We start from the raw sequence: 21,307 nt of genomic DNA, 5'->3' as shown, positions 1-21,307 counted from the left end.
ATTTGCATAGTAAGTGGGAGAGATGGCAAATAGCTGATTAGGATGAAGGCAGCTACTCATAGATGCTGTCACCTCTGTGCTCCGCAGTATAATTAATGGCATCTCTACTGCAGGTGACTCTTTCTTCATGGAGATATCGTGATCCTATAAAATTCACCCCCTTTTTGTGTGTGTAAAGTTCTATGAGTTTTAAAAAACACACATAATTGTGTCACCACCATCCTAGTCAAAATGTAGAACAACTTTTCAGCTCCAACCCCCCCAAAATATTCCCTCCTGCTCCTTGTAGTCAAATGCCTCTTAAGTCCCAGCCCCTGGCAGCCACTGATTTGATTTCTATCCCTAAAATGTTGTCTTGTCTAGAATGTCATGTATGTGGAATCACTTAGCATGTAGCCTTTTGTGACCTGTTTCTTTCACTTGGCATAATGTGTTCGACATTCATCTACATTGTTGTGTGTTTAGTACTTTTTTCTTCTTTTATTGTTGAGTGGTATTCCATTGTATGGATGTGTACCGATTTTTTACAAAACCCATTTTCCAGGTGAAGAACATTTGGGTTGTTTCTAGTTTTTGGTTAAATATGAATAAAGCTGCTATAAACATATGCCTACAGGTTTTTGTCAGAAATTCAGGTTTTGCTTTGCCTGGGTAAGTACCCAAGAATGAAGTTAATAGGTAGTATGGTAACTTTATAAGTCAGAGAAAGACAAATACCATACGATTGCACTCGTGTGTGGAATTTAAGAAGGAAAACAGATAAGCACAGGGTAAAGGAAGGAAAATAAAATAAGATGAAAACAGAGAGGGATGCAAACCATAAGAGACGCCGAACTTTAGGAAACAAACTGAGGGTTGCTGGTGGGGAGGTGGGAGGAAGGGGTAATTGCTTGATGGGCATTAAGGAGGGCACTTGAAGTAATGAGTACTGGGTGTTATATGCAACTGATGAATCACTAAATTCTACCCCTGAAACTAATAATACAGTATATGTTAACTAAATCGAATTTAAATAAAGAATAAAAAAAGAAACTGATAAACTGGCTTCTAATGTGGATTTATCACTTTCCATTCCCACAGGCAAGGTATGAGAGCCCAAACTGCTTCACATCCTCATCAGTACCTGATGTTGTCAGCTTTTGCTGTCAATTCATTTTAGACATTCTATCAGGTTCATAGTGGTATTCCATCCTGGCTTATTTTCCTTTTAATTTGTAAAGATATGATTTCTTTTCCTTTTTAAGATTCTTCTAAAATTAAAATCTTAATTTGGATTCTATCTTGGTGCAAACCCTTTTCATAAAACCATAATGCATAAATTAGACAATATATTTTTAAATTTTTAAAAAATATTTAATTTATTGATTTGAGAGAAAGAGAGAGAGCGACCAGGGGGAGGAGAAGAGGGGGAGGGAGAAGCAGATTCCCTGATGAGCAGGGAGTCTGAAGCAGGGCTGGATCTCAGGGCCCTGAGATCATGACCTGAGCAGAAGGCAGACGCTTAGCCAACTAAGCCACCCAGGTGCCTCTAGACTATATTTGATGCTAACTTTGAATGCCATCTCTAAGAGAAGGATAATGCCATCCACAGTAACTTTTCATTCTTTCACTCATTCATTCCACAACTACTTGTTGAGTACATATTAGCTTTGAGGGTTTTTAAGTTTTGTTTTGTTGTTTTCTTATTTAAATATATATTTTTTTCACAAAATGCTTTTATTCAATGGGAAAGCCAGTTAAGAGGAAGAGACTTGAGAAGCAGAGAGCTGAATGAAATGAGGCACCAGCCACACAGCCTTTTGGGGGAAGTACAGCCCAGGCAGAGAACATCAGCAAAAACAAAGGTTCAAAGCAGGAGTGTGCTGGTTGTACTAGAAGAACAGAGAGACACCATCTTGGTTATGCAGAGTAAGCAGAGGAGAAGTGAGGAGAAAGTATTTCATTACAATTTTGGAATGTTTAGTCACTGGCTTAAATAGCATTTAACTGCTAACTTAATTTTTTTTTTTTTCCCCAGGGAGCCTGATATGGGACTCGATCCTAGGACCCTGGGATCATGACCTGAGCCGAAGGCAGACGTTTAACCATCTGAGCCGCTCAGGCGCCCCTAACTTAAATTTTTATAATAGCTTAAAGCCCCCCCCCACACACACACGAGGTCAGAAGACTTTGTATAATTTTACACATGTAATTTCATGTTGATTTAATCTATGCTTCAGCAAACTTTCTGAGAATTCTGAAATCTTGTTTCCACCTTGGAAAATAATTAACTTTGCATTCCTTCATGGGGAAATTATAATGCTTATTTAAAACACACCGAGGGGCACCTGGGTGGCTCAGTTGTTAAGCGTCTGCCTTTGGCTCAGGTCATGATCCCAGGGTCCTGGAATCGAGCCCTGCATTGGGCTCCCTGCTCAGCGGAGAGCCTGCTTCTCCCTCTCCCACTCCCCCTGCTTGTGTTCCCTCTCTCGCTGCCTCTCTCTCTGTCAAATAAGTAAATGAAATCTTAAAAAATAAAAAAATAAAAAATAAATCAAACACACCAAAATCCTGAGAAGAGACAGTATACAAACTGGCAATCAAATTGTGTGAAAGAAAAAAAAAAAACTAGCATAGAAAACTCAGTGGTTCAGTCTTCTTTCTCTGAAAGTTTAATTAAATGTTAAGGTAACATTTTCCTTTTAATGATGATTCTAGTGGCTGGCTGCCTGAGTTGCTGTCTATTTAGTGTCCTTTGACAAAAAGGAGAAACTGTTATCCAAAGCATGTTTGATTATTCCTAGGACATAGTCTGTAATATAATTATCTGCTGGGTGGATGTGAAGCATTCTTGCCTCTTAATACTGACCCCTACTACAATTTGGAAATCTTGTAATTGATTATGTGAAAGGAGATTCCAAAGTGAACTAAGCATTGCCAAGAGCATCATTTCAAAATAGGGTGATGAGGGCATGGAAGAAGTAGGGCCTATGCACATCCCCTGTTTCAATTCTGTGAACACCATGAACTTTTGACTTTCGTCAATTGCGACTGGACCACCTCCTGAAATACATCCTTCTACTTTGGACTGAAATAGTGAAACATCTATTGGCTAAATGGCCAATCCTGTATTAGTCAGTCAGTTTAAGTTTGTCAGCACCAATCATAATTCCTTCAAAATAAGTTATGTAACCTGGTGGTTTTTGCCTTTATAAGCCTGTACTCCCCACATGCAATTCAGAGCACACTTTCAACTTCAGTCCGCTCTGCGTCTAAGACCCCAAATACATGCTTTTGGTTGCTCAACAGCCTCTTCTTCTTGGTCAACAATTATTTTTAAAGTATTGGAAAATAAGGGAGTTTTTCAGGCCCTGGAACAAAACAATTCTCCATTATTGAGGAGGGGAGTGCCTAGAAAACACCAGATCAGAGGCATTGTTGGTTGGGAAGGTTGAAAAGGAAATGGTAAGCACAGGATCTGCACCTCATTCTCTGTCTTTACTGTGCAGGGGTGGGAGGCAGTACCCCCAGATAAGAAAGAAGGCAACATTGTCATACCTCATCATAAACATACCTCTAGATAAACTGTATTTTTATAGCAGGAGAGTCCTTACCTGTGGAATGCTTTTAGCAATAGGTACCTGGTCTAACTAAACTTGCCTCTGATAAACATGGGGCATACTGATTTATGGAGTATCTATCTCTGACAAATGTCACATATGGATGCACCTATCTGAGTCTAAAATGGAGATTTTTCATGAACAAAAGTAATCTCTTCTTTGAAATTATTGTCCTGGTGTATGTAATTTAGAGACTCTGTGTGTTGACCTGGGCCAGAGCATGTCCTAATGTGGCAAGAAATGAACCAGACAGAGCCTCAGTGACAGTTTCAGATATCTCACAGCGTTTCTTGGGCTACACAGTTACTTGTTTCCTGGAAACCACATTGTATTTCAGTGGAGTCACAGAATGCTATAAGAGCATAGAGGACAATTCAGAAATATCAAGCCATACTTGTTTACTTCTGCCACATCACACAGATGTCAGGTGGCTGAAGAATGCTTTGAAAGTTGATCAGAGCTTTTTCTGCATGAAAGTGATAACCGAGTTTGAGTCTCAAGTGTAAAATGCAAGAGTTACGGAAACAGATAGGCTCAGGAAATGCAAATATAGTATAATTTATGAATGGTCAGCAATGTTTTAAACAGAATAAAATTAGACGTATAAATAGAGGACAGCTGATTGCTATTTAATTGCTATTTGGAAGCACTATAATGCTGTAATGTTGATATGATCAGTAAGGGGAATGTTAGGAGAAGCAAATGTTTATGCTAGGAGAAGCAAAATACAAGAAAAACACACATGTCAGAAAATATATGATATGCATCAAGGCTTACCATTGATTTTGGATTATTTTGTATAGGCTTCTGAAGTGTAGGTAGTGTGAAATTTACCACTGGTCAAAGGGACAGTGGATTTAATGGCCATGTATTATTTGGGGATTGATGCATGCCTTTGGCCTTTGGCAATTATAAGAAAGTGGCAATTCTCATTTCTTGACTCTTCTCTTGTTTGGAAGAAGCTACTGGAAGCATCTACCTTCTAAGATGTAAACAGATCGACACATAACTTGCTAAGGGTGTCTAGACACCTGCTTCTTGGATGCTCTCCATCCTGGAGAGTATGAGCCCTCACATGGGTCTTTCAGGGTGGGTCTAATTTTGGAAACATGGACACAGAAATGAGGGGGCCTATTCTCAGGGATGAGGCCCCCAAAGGGCCTTCTCTGAGAGCTGTTCAAATTTATCCGGGCCGTATCCTTCTTTCCTTCTCTGACACTGGCTGAAATGACAATTGGGCATTTCAATCAGAAGAGCAAACCTGGAAGGATATAGGAAAAGTGGAAGCTCTTAGGGCTGGTGGGGGATGCATTGTTTACTCCACACTCCAAAGTCAAGAGGGCTGCTTATTCGGGAGACTGGAAGGGAAGAGAGTAAGCCTTAATGTAGGTGGTAGGGAGCAGGGATGGCAGGTCTTTTTTTAAACACCCAAAAATAGAAAGGAGGAAACTTTCTATTATTAGATATTTTTTAAAATTTTAGACCCCTTCCATTCTTACGTAGAGATATTTAATACATAATATAAAGGTTTGGGGAAACTGCAAGAATTCAGGAAAAAAGATCACTTGCCTAGTTCCCTTCGTGCAGCATCACCCTCAACTCCACAAAATGTTCTAAGCTATTTTGGGTTTTCAGAGTCCTACTTTTTGGTTAAAAAAGAAAAGAAAAGAAAAGGCACTGCGAGCTCCTTCCAGGAGTTCTCCACACATAGCAAAAAGGATGCTCAAGGAACTGAGCTGTAGAAGACAGAAGACTAGCATATTGGAATCTCAAGCACGGTAGAGCAATTGCTGGAGGCAGAGAGAGGGGAATAGAAGTTTCCCAACATACTGGCTTTTGGAATAAGAAGCTAAATCACATTCAAACTGCAAAATAAGCCATAATTGATAGTTTTAAACAAAGTCTCCCACATAGGATTACCAAACTGGCATTTTCTGAAGAATGAACTCGCGTGTAGTACATGAAGCCCCACCTCTCCATCTCAGTGTGGATCTGCTGAAGGCAGAGGAAATCTGTCCCACCAGAGCCCTCATTAGCTGCGTTCTGGTCTCAGTGCAACTGTGGCCTCCCGGATGTCAATGTGGTCGGGGCATAAAGAAGGTTTCTTAGGTGGTCAGGGAATTTTGTGGCTGGGCTCTGTAGATGCAACTGGCTGAATCTGAATCTGAATGCTTCTTTTGCTACTTAGTCTCCTAGCTTGTCTTCCCAGTGATCTCAGTGGCACCACCGCTCACGGATGTTCTGGCTTAAACAGACAGAGCTCATGGTTCTGTTTAACTCTCACTGCCAGGGAGTCCTGATCTTGACTTCCACACATGTGTCTGCTCCCACTGCCTGGACGCAGGTTCGGCCTCCCCTCTCCCCGCTCCCCTACCCGCATCAAGTGTGCCCCTCCTGGCATCCCAGATTCCAGTCTCCCTTTGCTCTAAGGAATTCTTTTTAGAACTACTAAATTAGCTTTCTTCAAATATAACTTTTAGTAAGACAATTCTGCATTTATTTTCTTTAAAATCTCCCTATTTCTTCAATGCCTCTGATGACTCCTGCAGAATGGCAATAAAACAGAACACCCAGCGATTTGACAAAACCTAGCTAGGCCATTCTGGTATAAGGAGCTGGGTCTGAAGACCACTGCCAGGTTGCCTGATCAGAAGAGAGTGTTTATAAAGCTGTTGAGTGCTGCATACTCCAGGGTGAAAAGCCTCGTATCTTCCTTCTATAGAAAGTGAATATGCCCAATTATGCTGATTTTGTTTTTAATTTTATTTATGTATTTACATTTTTTTAAAGTCCTTCCTTCCTGTAAGGAATCAGCTTCTAGAAGCACAGAATATTATAGCTATTTTCTATCATGTGCTTCCTAGAAGTACTAATGGGGCCTTTGGCCCAGAACAATACAATTCTGACTAATAAAAATGTCTTTGGAGGTATAGATCAGATCCCGAGAAAGCCTCCCAATTTATATGTCTGTGCCTGCACACATTAATTGAATTGCTTTTGTTAATTACATGCCATCAAGACGATATGAGCTTAGATGAAAGGGTATTTTACAGAATAAGATGAAGCATCCAGGGACATCCATTTTGACAATTCTTCAGAGATTTCTGTGCCACTGTTGACAACAAATTTAACTCAGTTTAAAGGAGGCTAGTCATGGCAAAGAATGCTCTTGAAGCTTCAAAGAGATGATCAGAAATCTTATTAAGATCAAACTCCACCTCTGGGAAACTGAAGTCTTTTCACTCTGCTGCCTTTGGTAGGTCCAGGTTTAATGGGAATTTAATTAACATGACATAAAAAGAGAAGGATATTTAGGTGTTGATTTTTCCCCAACAATTCTTTTGTCACATGAATCCTATTCAGAGACTTGATTCCACTCTATCCTAAAGAGCAAATCTTCAGTCCCATGAAGTGCAGGAAAGATTAAAAATGTCTAGCTACTGTGGAAATGTGACATCGTGTATAAAGCTTTCAAAGCAGAAGAAAATCTAACAGAGATTCAATATAATGAGGGGACAGTGCATGCTACCTTGGATTAGTTTTTAAATTCTATTTAAATAAAATTTGCCCTGTGTAAAGATTGTTTATTTGGAATCAACTAATGTGTACTGAGCACCAGCTGTGTGTGCTAAGAACTTACACAAAGCAGGACTGCCTGGATGGCTCAGTTGGTTAAGCATCCGACTCTTGGTTTTGGCTCAGGTTATGATCTCATGTCATGGGTCAAGAGGTCGAGCTCTGCGTTGGGCTCTGAGCTCAGTGGGGAGTCTGCTTGAAGATTCTCTGCACCTCCCCCACAATCACACACATGCTCTCTCGCTTTCAAATAAATAAATCTTAAAAAAAAAAGAAGTTACCAAACCTTTTTGCATATAAACGTCACACCAACTCCAAGACATCCAAGTCAGAGAAGTTAGGTCACTGGCCTAAGATCACACAGTAAAAGAGAAATGTGGAATCTAACTCAGATCTTTGGATTCTAAGTCCAGCTTTGTTATGTGGTATCCTACTGTCTCCTAGAGATAACAGATTTTGATTTATTATAAAGAGAATAAAAACAACATAACAATAAAAAAATTAAAAAAAAAAAAAAAAAAAGAGAATAAAAAGGCTTTTTTCACTTAGTGTCTAACAGATATAAAATTATAACATTTATAATCATTTAACTCATTTAATGGAAAATCCCTATGATTCAGTTTAACAATAGTGATTGTGTTTGTCTTATAGGAAGGATTGGTCCTATGAGAAGGGGTAACATCAGACAAGATCTGTGTGAGGTAAGATTCAAGAGGTACCACACAGGGCTCTAGTATTCACTCTCCACCAGCTACTCTTTCTCTCCAATTTTTTTCCTGCAATATTTTGAAATTCCATCCTTTTAAACACATGATTTTGGAGCATCACATTGCACACATTAAGACCTTCCTCGAGCTCAGAGCTCAGTAAATTACTGTGACATAGAGGATATCTCACATTCCAAGTTGGATGGATTGATAGTGTCTGCTTGGAGCTTCAAGATGAGTAGAATTCTGAATTCAAGTCCGGGTTCAATAGGATCAATTATCAATGTAAGTTAAGGGAGGGGGCGAATAGTACTAGTTCAGCAGTAGTAGTAGTTAAGTAAAAACAGGTTTTATTTGTCACTGCTATATTAACCTACACAATCACTACTACCTCAGTGAGAATTTATCTGATAACTTTCCTAGCATTTAGAGGAAGGGAAGAAGACAGAGAAAGGATCATTCTGAGGCTTGAGCTGGTTATATAACCATATAACTTATTGTGGCACTTCTGAGAGCAAAAGAGGGTCTATTAACAAAATGCGAGGATAATATATGTAAACTACGATTGGGTGGTATGGTCATCTGAGCTCTGGGGAAGGGCAGTCCCTTAAGGAGTTCCTTCTTTATTTCTTTCTTTATTTTTTAAAGATTTTATTTATTTATTTGACAGAGAGAGAGACAGGAGAGAGGGAACACAAGTAGGGGGAATGGGAGAGGGAGAAGCAGGTTTCCCGCTGAGCATGGAGCACGATGCAGGGCTCGATCCCAGGACCCCGGGATCATCACCTGAGCCGAAGGCAGCCGCTTAACTGACTGAGCCACCCAGGCGCCCAAGGAGATCCTTCTTTAAATAAGTCCACCTAAATCTTTTTTCCTGATGCTATGGCTTTTTCACAGCAGTGGCTCCCAGCAACTATATTTCCCCAACAGCAAAGAGGAACTGAAGCAATTGCATATGTTTAGGAGTCCTGAAACCCTTGGAGATTCAATGTGACACATGGGAGAGAAATTCAGTCAATTTGCAATTTTTCAGAGGCTGATTCTCCAACTAGTGTATTAACTTCCAGACCCCTGTTTTATTTCTTCCACCAGTTAATTTAGCAATATGTCAGTTCTGATAAGAAGGTTTGATGGGGAAGAAGATGAGGCTATTACATAAAATCAGTTTGGGGAATTACCAATAGATTTCAATTATCCATGGTACTCTTATTGAAGGTTGATTGACTGTGAACCGTGGTGATTCAGCTGGACAGCCTTGCTATTTCTAAGAAAGAGCTCTCCTCGTCTTTTTGTCTCTTCGAATACACATTGTATGTGCACTTATAGATTCTCACTTGCCCAGGCCCATTATCTGTGATTAACAAGATTTGTTTTTTCAAATTGATCAATGATCACTTAAATCAGTTTGCAGTAATATATAATAATAAAATAAAAGGATGAACTCATTCAATATTCAATGTCTTGTTATTGAGGGCCTATGTTCCAGATATAAAAAAGAAAACAATAGTGAGCTAAACTTTTGAAGGGAAGGAAAACAATTAGAGCCCACATGGTATATGACATATGGCATATAGGCTACTAACCTGTCTTTAAATGCAATTATTACGTAAGCTTAAGAGAACATTTAAAATGAAAGGAATGCACCCTGAACATTAGAAAAATACTCCAGGACACAAAGGTGTTAACTTCTCCTGCATTAATCTGTAGCAACTTCTCCTAAATTAAGTTGGATAATCAACCTAATTCACTCATTCAAATCTTGATCATACTTGAAAGCCCAAATTAAAATCCAGTTCTCTTTCTGAAGACTGTTGTCTGTTTCAGGTCCAGAGTCTCTCTCTGTTCTTCGCTATAGATGCTCACAATACTCATTTTTCCCATAATTGATACTATCTTCAGATATTACTATATAGTTATCTCACATAGTTATTTAACTTATGAATTATTATTTGACTTTTCACATGAGAAACCAGTATTATCTCCCAAACTGGACTATAAATATATATGTGTTCTTGTATCTCTCCCCAAGATCTAACAGAATTTTGAATGTATTTATACCAGAACATAGGAAATTGCTTGTAATTGATCATTTTTAATCTGTAAAAAAAGAAAATTTCATATGGTTCAACCTGCTAACAATTCTAGAAATGGTTGTGGTATGAGTACAATTATGTTTAAAACTTTAAATTCACATATATATACACAGACATATTATATGTGTACAGATAATAAATGATTGAGTTTGGGTTTTTATTTTTTGAGTAGACATCAGCCCCAAAGAGCTCTATTCAGTAGCTTGCAGACATGATTTTTAAGAAATGAATATGATGACTTCTTTTCTCAGGAAAAAAAAATGTAGCCGAGATAACAGAGCATAAAGTACTAACTCTCTCAGCATAGCAATGCGTATATCAAATTATTTTCTGGCACCGTGTACTTATTGAAAAATTACTCTGTAGAATAATGTTCCTCATAGATAGTCTTTTTTTTTTTTTTTTTTTAAAGATTTTATTTATTTATTTATTTGACAGAGAGAGAGAAATAGCGAGAGAGGGAACACAAGCAGGGGGAGTGGGAGAAGGAGAAGCAGGCTTCCTGCAGAGCAGGGAACCCGATGCGGGGCTCGATCCCAGGACCCTGGGATCATGACCTGAGCTGAAGGCAGATGCTTAACAACTGAGCCACCCGGGCACCTCCCTCATAGATAGTCTTTATTTTGAGTGCTTACGATATGCCAGGCACCATTCTAAACATTTCACATCTATTAACTCACTGAATCCTCACTTGTCACCTTCTTTTTTCAGATGAGCAAATTGAGGCATGAAGAGGTAAGATAATTTGCTCGAGATAACACAACTAATAATGATTGAATTGGGTGTCAAATTCAGGAAGTCTGGTTTCAATCCTTAATTTAAATACCACATGGACTCTAATCAATAGAAATAGAGTTATTTAAAAATTAGAATAAATGCAACATCATGTAGCTTTGGGAAATGTATAGCATCTGGTGAAGACTGTCATTTGGAGTTACAGAGTTGAACAGAACATACCCCAAGGCTTGAAGACCTGCAGTTTTAGCTCTCTCATATAAGCAACTTGAAATCATTTTGAATTATAGTACTTCAGTTTTCTGCATTAAAAATGGACATTTATAGCACTGACTCTTCTATAAGAATTTTATTAGAGGAGAATGAATAACAGATCTTATAACACATGAAAATTAGAGCCTTGGACTGATTAGACCAGTTTATTTTTATATTTGGTTATGAATGTATACATTCAAATAGTTTTGTAAAATTATGTTTAATGCTACTTTTCTATAATCAGTATATGTTCTCTAACACAGATATGTATGTGTCATTTTCTTTGGTACTTGAAAATGATATAAACACCACACAAGCAGAGAATAAATAAGGCTGCTTAACTGGGTGTAGTAATCAATCAATACACATATGCATACATAATGTTACAATATGTATTCATAAATTATATATATATATACACACATATATATACACTACACAATATGTTTAGTAATAGAATTTGTCTTGATTTACACCTATGAATATTTTTTATAATTTAACCTTTTTAAAATAATTAATGAGATAATCCAGTGTGATATCATCTAAGGTTGGATGAGAAGAAACACATCTTTCTCTGGAATTCTGCAGCAAATAGTAACAAAAGCTTTAGGTGGGAAATCGGATGTTTTGCTTTGAGTTTCTGGGCCTTAAGTTGGATTGACTGGAAAAACAAAGCAGATGAATTTATATTGTTCAAATGACAACTTTCAGCAAGTGTGTGAAAGCAAGATTTGTTTTTTAGTTCTAAAGTCTATATTCTAGGAAATGTAACTCTGTGCCTCATAATAAAATGAGCCAAGCACACCCTTCTCTTTAAGAAAGTATCAGAAGAAGAACAGCCATGAGTGTTTCTTAGATACAGATCTAGGTGCTTCCTATAATAAGATGAGCCACTCAAAACCCGGGAAGACTTTTCTGAAGGGAAATGCAGCGAGAAGCTGTCACCCATGGCCGAGTTTGCGAAGAGAAGAGGTAGAAGCTTTGGTGGACCCGCAGTGCGGGCTTATAATTTTCAAGTCATACCTATCTGAGCTGCTTGAGTTTTCTGATCACTCTCATGAATTCCACTTTTAGTGGCGTCAGAGGTTAACCAAGCCAGCAAACTGTGGGCTACTCCATTGTTTGTTTCTGTTGTCGTTGTTGTTTTCTGCTTTAGAAAAAGTACTTGGAGAGTCAAACTACACTAGTGATCAAGTTCAGTCAGGGCGAAGAGAGTGCTGGTAGGCAAGCTTACCTTCTTACAGGCTGTGATGGAGCTCCCCAGGCCGCCTCTCAAACTGTGGCTGGCACTGCCCTCCCGCGGCGCAGACACCTCGTACATCAGTGGTGACTCCAAGTTGCTGTTGGTGCCCCAAAACACAAAAGAGAACACATTCAGGGGAGTCATCTCCGTATTCAGAACGGAAGAAACACAATGTGGTTTATCAAAAAACATCTTTTCAGATTGCACGGAAACTGCAAATCCTGCCGACACTGACATTTCTGTTGGCTTCACTCCTATAATTGGTGGAGCCACTGTGAGCTCTTCTCTTGGGAATAGGAAACCGTGATCCAGTGACTTCTCACGGCTTACGTGGACGCAGTGCATCTGTCTGACTTCCAGCCCTGCTAGTTTTTCTTGAGCAAGCAGTTTTAAAACCCAAATAATGCTTTTTGAACACCACATTAATTCTGCTCGGAATTAAAAATGTAAAAATATTCATCTTATTTCTTGAAATGAATGACCAAACATAATTTTAATCAGGAGTCAGGGCAGTACCATGAAAAGAATGTGGGCTTTAGAAAAAGGTACATCATCTCTTTAGATCTCTGTGGCTGGAAACATAATACCTTAACTTCTCTGCCTCCAAAATTCTAGACTTATCTCCCCCTCCCCCCATCTCTAATTGAGATCATTACCAATCCTGCTTTTCATGGTATGACTGGAAGATTTTGAATTCAGTCCAATTGAAATATAAAAAGACCTCTGGGTTTATGTATTTCTAAATATTTCTCTTCTGAAAACATGAAAACTAGGAATTTAAAAAAAAATGTATGGGTATCTGAAGTCTACACATTTTATTTTTATTGTTCTTGACCACATAGAATATGTACAACTCCTCAAAACATATTTTTTGAAATATGATCTAATAAATCTTTGTGTACTCATCAAGCCAACATTTAAAAATGTTCTCTTAAAAGAAACAGCAAGTAGAAGATCAGTTAAACAATGCATTTCTAGCTAATATGTAACCCTCATGTTTTAAGTTCTAAATTAGTCAATTTTCATTACATTGCAATTAAACATAAGTCAGAAATACATAAATGAAGTCTGTTAGTATTTCCATTATTAACTATTATGAATGGCTTTTTTTTTTTTTAATGACTGCTGATGGTGTATATCACAGATCACAGATTCAGGTAAAAATTACACAGAATAATTCAAGTAAAATCTATTTTATTTTAAATCTTCATATTATTTTCTGAGTAATTGCCACCCTGAGGACTAGAATGAGCTTAATTTAAGTGAAAGGAGAGCACTCATGTTAATCTTGGCTTAACTGGGAAAAGGCAGTGGAAGGAAAAAGGAAAGGAGGCTGGTACTTGGCTCCAGATTCCTAGCTACTCTGCTGCCTGCTTCTTTGGATCTGTCTCTTCATTTTTAAATGAATGCTGGGAGTAAAGTCTGTGGTCCTTTCTGGCACTAGAAATCACTTGCAAAATATCATGGAGAGCCCAAGCCCTATTTTTACAGATGTCTTATAATGTGGGGCCCGTAACTTTTAGCTGACACTTAAGTGTGTCTATACCTCACACCCAATAGCAGATGCCCCTCTGAATGCTTTCCTGGCCTTAGGACAGTCTGGCTCTTACCCAAATGCCAAACATTTATCATTGGTAGGTTCCAAGCCACTTCTATGTGGAAGGTAAGCCCATAGAACAAGCTAACTTGGATATGTAATAACTTGGCTCATGAGTCAAGGAAATCATACTTTCCAGGGTTAGGACATCTCCCATGTCTCTCTACAGGGTTAACAACCTTAGGAGTGAGACGGAAGCAGGCTGAGAAGTACGGTTGAGACAGATCTGATGTGAAACAAGGTAGGAAAAGAGCTTCAATAATCTCTGATTGCTCTAGAGAAGAATGACATCTACCTTGGGGAGAGTTAGTTAGGTCCAAAGTAAGGGTTAATGGGAACACAGAAAAAAGTAAAAGATCACCCATGGAAATTCCTCATTTCCCCATAAAGCACGTTGTATATGACTGCAAGTAGGCAAGGTGCTACAGTAATTTTCATGCATAAAAAAAGTTTAAGGACTGCTGCGTTAGTCTAGTGGAAGGAAGAAATGACAAGTCTACCCACACATACCTTGGTATGAAAGCCCGACTGCCTTTAAGATGATTGTGAGATCCCAGTTGGAAATGGAGGTGAGGAAGGACTTTGAAAGTGTTATTTGCCTATAAGGCTCACTCCATTTGTCCTAATGCTAAGTCCGTATAGCACTAATACAGAAAGTAATTTTAAATATATATGTGCATATGTGTGTATTTATTTATTTATTTATTATTGTGAGAATTAAACAGGGTAGTAGACTCACATTAGTGGGAGTAAAATCAGTGCATTACTCGACAAAAGTCCCACTGCAGCAATATTCAAAGCGAAAGCAACTTCTAATCCCCAGAAACACATTATAAATCAATTTGGTGATGCCTAATATACAAAACTATGTGTAGAGAGGCTTCTCTTTTAAACCACGTGACATGGGTGTGAGTTCCCAGTAAGTGACTTGACAACGCAGCCCCATCTGTTCCCATGCCTTTGGGATGGAGATGGGATTTTTAACGTGTTTGCAAAGATGCTGTCTTTGGTCTCTGGGGAAGCAGAACATTGGCTGCTACAGGATGAGGCAGAGACAGCAACATGAGACTCAGGCATTTATTAAAATGAGGGCAAACTGAAAAGAACTGCTGTCAAGACACAGTGCAAGCTTATAAGTTGCTTCTAATGGGGAAGCCTGCAAGTTCTTCCCTGGGACATTTTCTTTGATTTTGACAAATGTTGACAATATTTCTTAAGCACATCCTTTCAGGCTGGTTTCATGCTGGAACTGCTAAATGTGTTTCAATGAGGAGGTAGATCAAAGTGGAAAAGAAGGTACAAAAGCAGAGTTTGAAGTAGTGACTTTAAAAAAATACAATGGGAAGAGAAGTAGTCTCCCTTACAGATAATATCATATGTGAATGAGGTGCTGAGTTACCACCACAGGACAATCATCAAGGATTCATGCAGTGTGAATAAGTAGGTCATCAGTAGTGACAATGGCTTAGGGAATAGTCAGTGACTTCTCCGGAGAGAGATAAGTGTCCTGTTACTGGAAATCAAGTTGCCTATATTTTGCTACTCAAAGTTTGGTCTGTGAACCAACAGCATTGATACCGCTTAGGAGCTGGTTATATACCCAGGAATTCAGGTCTCTCCCTAGAACTACTGAATCAGAATCTGCATTTTAACATTCAACCTGGGGGATTCACCTGCCCATTAAGATTTGAGAAGCATTTATCTGACTTGTTAAATTAAATACATATTCCCGTTTGCCCTTGGATCCTTGCACATGGTATTTCTTCTTTGAAGAACACCCATCCCAGGCCCCCTCCTTCCTCTTGAATAATACCTACTCTACCTTTTGGGTCTCCATTTATAAATCACCTCTTGCAGCTCCTTCCTCCCCAAGGAGGCCACTACTCCTCTCCAACGCATCACCAATACCTCATGCAAACACAAACGCACTCACACTCTAACCACGCCCTCTATTCCCAACCTTACCCTAACCCAAGAAATGGGATGGACACTCTTCTTGTGTGTTCCAACAGCACCCTGTACCATGTCCTGTTACAGCACTTGTCAAATGGCATATAATTTTGTAATATTTGTCTGTCTCCCCTTTAGGCTGTAAATACTGAAAGAACCCGGACCTGTTAGGACGGAGAACAGCGCCAGCCAGTGGTGGATGCTGAATTAATACTTATTAATATTCTTACCTTCCTGAGCATCCCGGTGGACATCAAAAGATTAGGCACAAAAGAGTGTTTGAATTCAATGCTCAGTTTTCTGCAGTGGTGACAGATGGTGAGATAAACCATCCTTGAGGAGATCATTTAAAGAGTTTCCCAGGATAGTTTTAATGAAAAGGGATCCTGCTGCTATTGTTGCTCAAATGTCAAGTAAACGAAGTGTAAAGTTAAAATAAATTGAGCAGATTCTAAAAGGTAGGATTTGTTCTTATCTCCTGCCCACTTATAGAATGTTTGCAGTAAAATGTAGTAATTACCATTCCTTTGATTATCTCTATCCTATTAAGGATATTTACTCTTGAGCTTTATACTAAATCCTTCCATCTCAAGACTGGAGAAAAAATAAAAGCTCACCTCTATCAGAAGAGAACTTTAAAAGGGAATTGAGATGGTCTCATTAAATTCAATTTAATGACATACCACAACTAAGAATTTAGAGGACTTTATAACACAACTTCACGTGGTTCAAAATGAAAGTGTGCTCAAGTGGATGTCCTTATTTTACTCTGAGCCAAAGGGATTAACATGTTACATGAAGCTCAGAGGTTTAGGTCAGTCTTTCAAAAACCAATTTGTTTTTAAAATCCCATGATGTTTGTTTCTCTTACCTTCATCTTCTTTTTTAAAAATTTTTAATTTTTTTTCCTTTTTATTTAAATCAATTAGCCAACATATAATACATCATTAGTTTTTGGTGTAGTGTTCAATGATGGTCATTAAGGAGGGCACGTGATGTGATGAGCACTGGGTGATATAAGCAACTAATGAATCACTGAACATTACCTTCACCTTCTGACTCGTCTATTGACAAAGGCTTTCTCCTTGACCAAACTTTAGTCAGCTCCCCCAAGTGTCTTTTCAACTAGATCTTGACCTTGAACTACATCCTTGCCCTTGACCCACTGAGTGCAGTTTTTGGCAAGGAACCCTGCTAAGTCAGTTTAGTAAGAATCCCTCCACCCTTGACATCTCTCCTCATCCCTCACCCTTGATAACTACGTCCTTGGTTGGCTTTTACCGGGAATACTGTTAGGCTATTTTAGCAAGGATCCCCCTACCCTCAGTATTTCCACTTAGTATACTGACCCCCTCACTCTGCCTATTGCCTCTAAGTCCCCATTTGTCCCTGTTATATGTGGAATTGAGCTCAGTGTTCTATACTGATGTCTTTCTCTCCTACTGCAGTAACTCAAATAAAATCTGTCTTGCATTTTCAGCAAATGTTTGCGGCAAAAGTTTTTGTATACAGTATGTGCTCTTACACTCTCCTGCTCCTTCTTTCCTTTCCTAGGTTGGAGACATCAGAACATGATTTTCTTATCATGCCATCCATACAAATTAAATATGTCACCAGTTCATCAGAGGCTGAAAGACCTAAATGGTCCTCATTAATTCTGTAAGACTTTAGTAAGCTTATCAGAAGGAACTACTATCCAGATTTTGGAAAATATTTAGAAACACTGTTAAATGTCCTACTTCAATATTTAAAGGCAACTGAGTAACTATAGAATGGTAAATTCCAGACTTTCCCATCTCTTGGACCAGTGAAATAACAATAAAAACATCAATAAGATTATAAAGTGGCCATCCTTTTATTCCCAATAAGAACATTTAAAAAAAAAAATCCCTACCTCTGCTTTCACCATAATTCTTCAAAGAAAGAACATTTTAACAATGTAACAAAAAACTATGATAGATGATTTAAGAATGAAGAATATTTCTTTTTAAGAAAAGATCATTGACACACTTGATTATCATTTTTGTCCTCAAATCAGTGAAACTATTGTTGCAAACCTAAGTTTGGGTATTAGCAAATGATAATAAGCAGAATATAAACAGGCCATTCATTATTAATCATAAAACAAGTAGCTTATTCTTAGCAGAAATAGTGGCTTCAAATTAGCTATACTCTAATTTAATTTTGATTAATAAAAAAACATAAACAGAGGTGCCTGGGTGGTTCAGTCGGTTAAGTGTCTGCTTTTGGCTCAGGTCATGATCCCAGAGTCCTGGGATCAAGCCCAGTGCTGGGCTCCCTGCTCAATGGGGAGTCTGTTTCTTCCCCTGCTTATGCTCACTCTCGTTCTCTCTCCCCCACAAGCACACCTGTGCACATGTTCTCTCTCTCTCAAATAAATAAATAAAATCTTTAAAAACGCATAAACAAAAAAGACATATGATTATAGCATAGTTAATTCATTTGGTAGACAATTTGTACACCCAAGGGCTAGTGATTTCTCTATTTTCAGTACTAGTTGGGCTGAAATCTTTTATGGTGAGAAATTAAATTGAAAATTGCTCAATAGAGACTTTTCATTCAGGCAACTCTCAAATCTATCAGATATATCCAGTAAAACATAAACCTCATCATATGTAGATACTGTGCAAAAATAAGTAGATTATGATAGAAAAAACAGTCAACTTCTTTATATAAGAAAAGTACATATGTGTATATATATATATATATATACATATATATACACACATATATATATACCTGTAACATCATATTCAACAGTATATATATAATAGAAAATAAATATATTGAACAATATCTTGTGTGTCTCAGAAGCTGTGCTTTGCAAATCCATATATTATCTCTAAGAAAAGAGGTGATAACAAGTAATGTCCTCATGAATTTAACCTCTACTATGGGGTTTATTAGCTTTGGACCTTAAAAAGCTGTTTCACAATCTCAAGCTCCACCAAGACCCCAAGAAATCATTTTAAAGCTATATCTTCTTGTTCAGAAAAGCTCAGGCAAAACAGCATGATAGCTTAGCTTCTTTTTTTCTTTTTGCTAATGAGGGCTATAGGGAAATTTTGCAAGACAAATATCTTGCAAAAGTGTTTGCAAAAAGACTATTTAAACGTAAGGCGAAAAGTACGCATCACTGTTGCTAAGTAAGTGTTGCATGAATATGTATTTATCCATGAAGACTATTAGATGCTTCCTACTGAAGTATTTATCCCTAAGTCCTTTGTTTCTAAAAAAAAGTCTTAAGTGTCTGTTTCCATGGTCAAAACACTTTGGGTATGTCACTGTATTCTGCTGCATCTAGACTTTTCAGATACATTCAGAATGTATGTTATGGTAACCACCTCAGCTCCCAAGGATTTCTGCTCTTCCACCAAACCACCTGGCCCCGTGCTGTTATAAAATCTTCTCTATGTTACTTTTAACAACAATTACTATCATTTAATGTATAGTGGGTGCTTAGAGCTCTAAGAGATATTTTACTTAGTCTTTTAATTATACCCTTTTTATAGATGAGAAATTAAGGATTAGAGGTTAACATAATAGAATCCAAGACTATATTACTCGTAAATAACTGATCTGAGATTTCACCTGCTTCTCTTAGCACTATACCATGTTCTTTTTCACTGTGATCTCTCATATTCCATCTAATCCTTTGCTTCTATGACCATGACATCCAAATCAGTCCTAATGCAGCCAAAACCCTGCCAAAGCATGGGCTTTGGCATTTGAGAAACCTAGATTCAGGTTTCCACTCTACCATTTACTATCTGGATGGAATGGGAGGGGTGCCTGGATGGCTCAGTCCTTTGAGTATATGACTCTTCATTTTGGCTCAGATCATGATCTCAGGGTTGTGACACTGAGCCCTGCATTAGGCTCTGCTCTGGGCATGGAGCTTGCTTAAGATTCTCTCTGCCCCTCCCACACACCCCCTCCCTCTCTAAAAAAAAGAAAAAAGAATTGGACATGTTACTGAAACCTCTCTAAGACTTGGTTTCCTCATCTGTAAAATGCAGATTAGATTATAATAGAAGCTTTGTCATAGAACTCTTCTGGTGGTTAAATAGGGTTATTCTCATAAACCAGCAATGTAATGCTGGCATAGGGTTAGCACTCAATATTAAATTGAGAAATGATATCACATTAAGCCCTATAAACTAATTTATTCTTAAGAGTTTCCCTGTTGGATTTTCAGCACTTTTAAAAAAGATTTATTTATTAAATTAAATATAACATATGCAGACCTTTTGAATAAATGCATAAGTACTTCTTACAGTGACATTTCTCTTTTCTGTTCTCAGACCTAGGTTTTGAAAATATATACAGTAAAGATTTTCATACTTATGCTGACTCTTGACTGTTATCACGAGATTATAAAATGAAGAATAATTAAGGCTTTTTTAAATCCAAGAAAACACAGAATTCATTCAATTAGTCTAAAACTGTACAAAGATGTGGCCCATTCAGGCACAGTTTTATATCTATCAACATGGGAAAATACCCAGAAAATTGAAGCAAAGTCGCAAAACTCACAAAAGACTAGTCCGATATTGGTGAAAATTTGATTTGAAAGTGTTTCTAGGGAAAAGTAGTTGTATTGCTAAAATGCTACTTTAGTTGAAAAAAATTAATAAGATTACCTTAATAAATACATAAGAGTAATTTTTTTAAGGTATTTAATATTTTCCCTCCATGTTTCTGTTTGCCCTCTTCATTTGCTTAGAAAACCCTTTCTTCTGGAGATACTGGGACTTAAGCTTCCATGGAGCCCTGCTTCAGTTATCACAAACATCACATCATGAAACTGAATTAAAGAACTGTTACTAGAGGGGTGGGATCCAGATTTAAACCACGCATGCTGGATATATGTATATATTTATATATTTATATATAAATTTTTTTTTTTTTTTAAGATTTTAATTTATTTATTTGAGAAAGTGAGAGAGAGCAAGAGAGAGAGAGCATAAGCAGGGGGAAGGCAGAGGGAGATCGAGAAGCAAACTCCCTGCTGAGCAGGGAGCCTGACGTGGGGCTCCGTCCCAGGACCCTGGGATCATGACCTGAGCCCAAGGCGGATGCTTAACCAACTGCGCCACCCAGGCACCCCTGGACATTTATACTTAAATTCAGTTATATGAAGTGGTACCTGGGTGGTGCAGTCACTTAAGTGTATGTCTTCATCTCAGGTCATGATCTTGGGGTCCTGGGATAGAGCCCGCAGTGAGCTGCATTTCGGGCTCCCTGCTCAGCTGGGAGTCTGTTTCTCCCTCCCCCTCCGTCCCTCACCCTCTCCCCCTGTGCTCTCTTTCTCTCAAATAAATAATATCTTAAAAAAAAATAATGTGTGATATAATGCATGTTGCTTCGGGGAGTATATAAATTGACATGGCTGCTAAGGAAAACAATCTGTGCATGCTTTTCAAGATTTTTATCCATGCACACCTGTCACTCAGGAATGCCCTTTATAGGAATCTATTCTAGAGCACAGATAGCAAGATCAAGTATGTACTGAGATATTCAACTCAATA

General features: G+C 38.1%; 1 protein-coding gene across 6 annotated transcripts in view; it reads right to left on the bottom strand.

Moving 5' to 3' along the window:
• The window catches only part of SPHKAP (SPHK1 interactor, AKAP domain containing), a 160,196-nt gene that overhangs the window by 114,442 nt on the left and 24,447 nt on the right, over positions 1–21,307 (bottom strand). For all 6 annotated transcript variants that reach the window (XM_032400601.1, XM_032400624.1, XM_032400609.1 and 3 more), the window contains one exon: positions 12,200–12,305. In XM_032400601.1, the coding sequence (XP_032256492.1) occupies positions 12,200–12,305 (106 nt within the window). The remainder of the gene's footprint in view (positions 1–12,199; positions 12,306–21,307) is intronic.

Source organism: Phoca vitulina, unplaced genomic scaffold, assembly GCF_004348235.1.
Source record: "Phoca vitulina isolate PV1807 unplaced genomic scaffold, GSC_HSeal_1.0 scaffold1, whole genome shotgun sequence".
NCBI lineage: Eukaryota > Metazoa > Chordata > Mammalia > Carnivora > Phocidae > Phoca > Phoca vitulina.
This window is presented reverse-complemented; position numbering and strand designations above follow the sequence as displayed.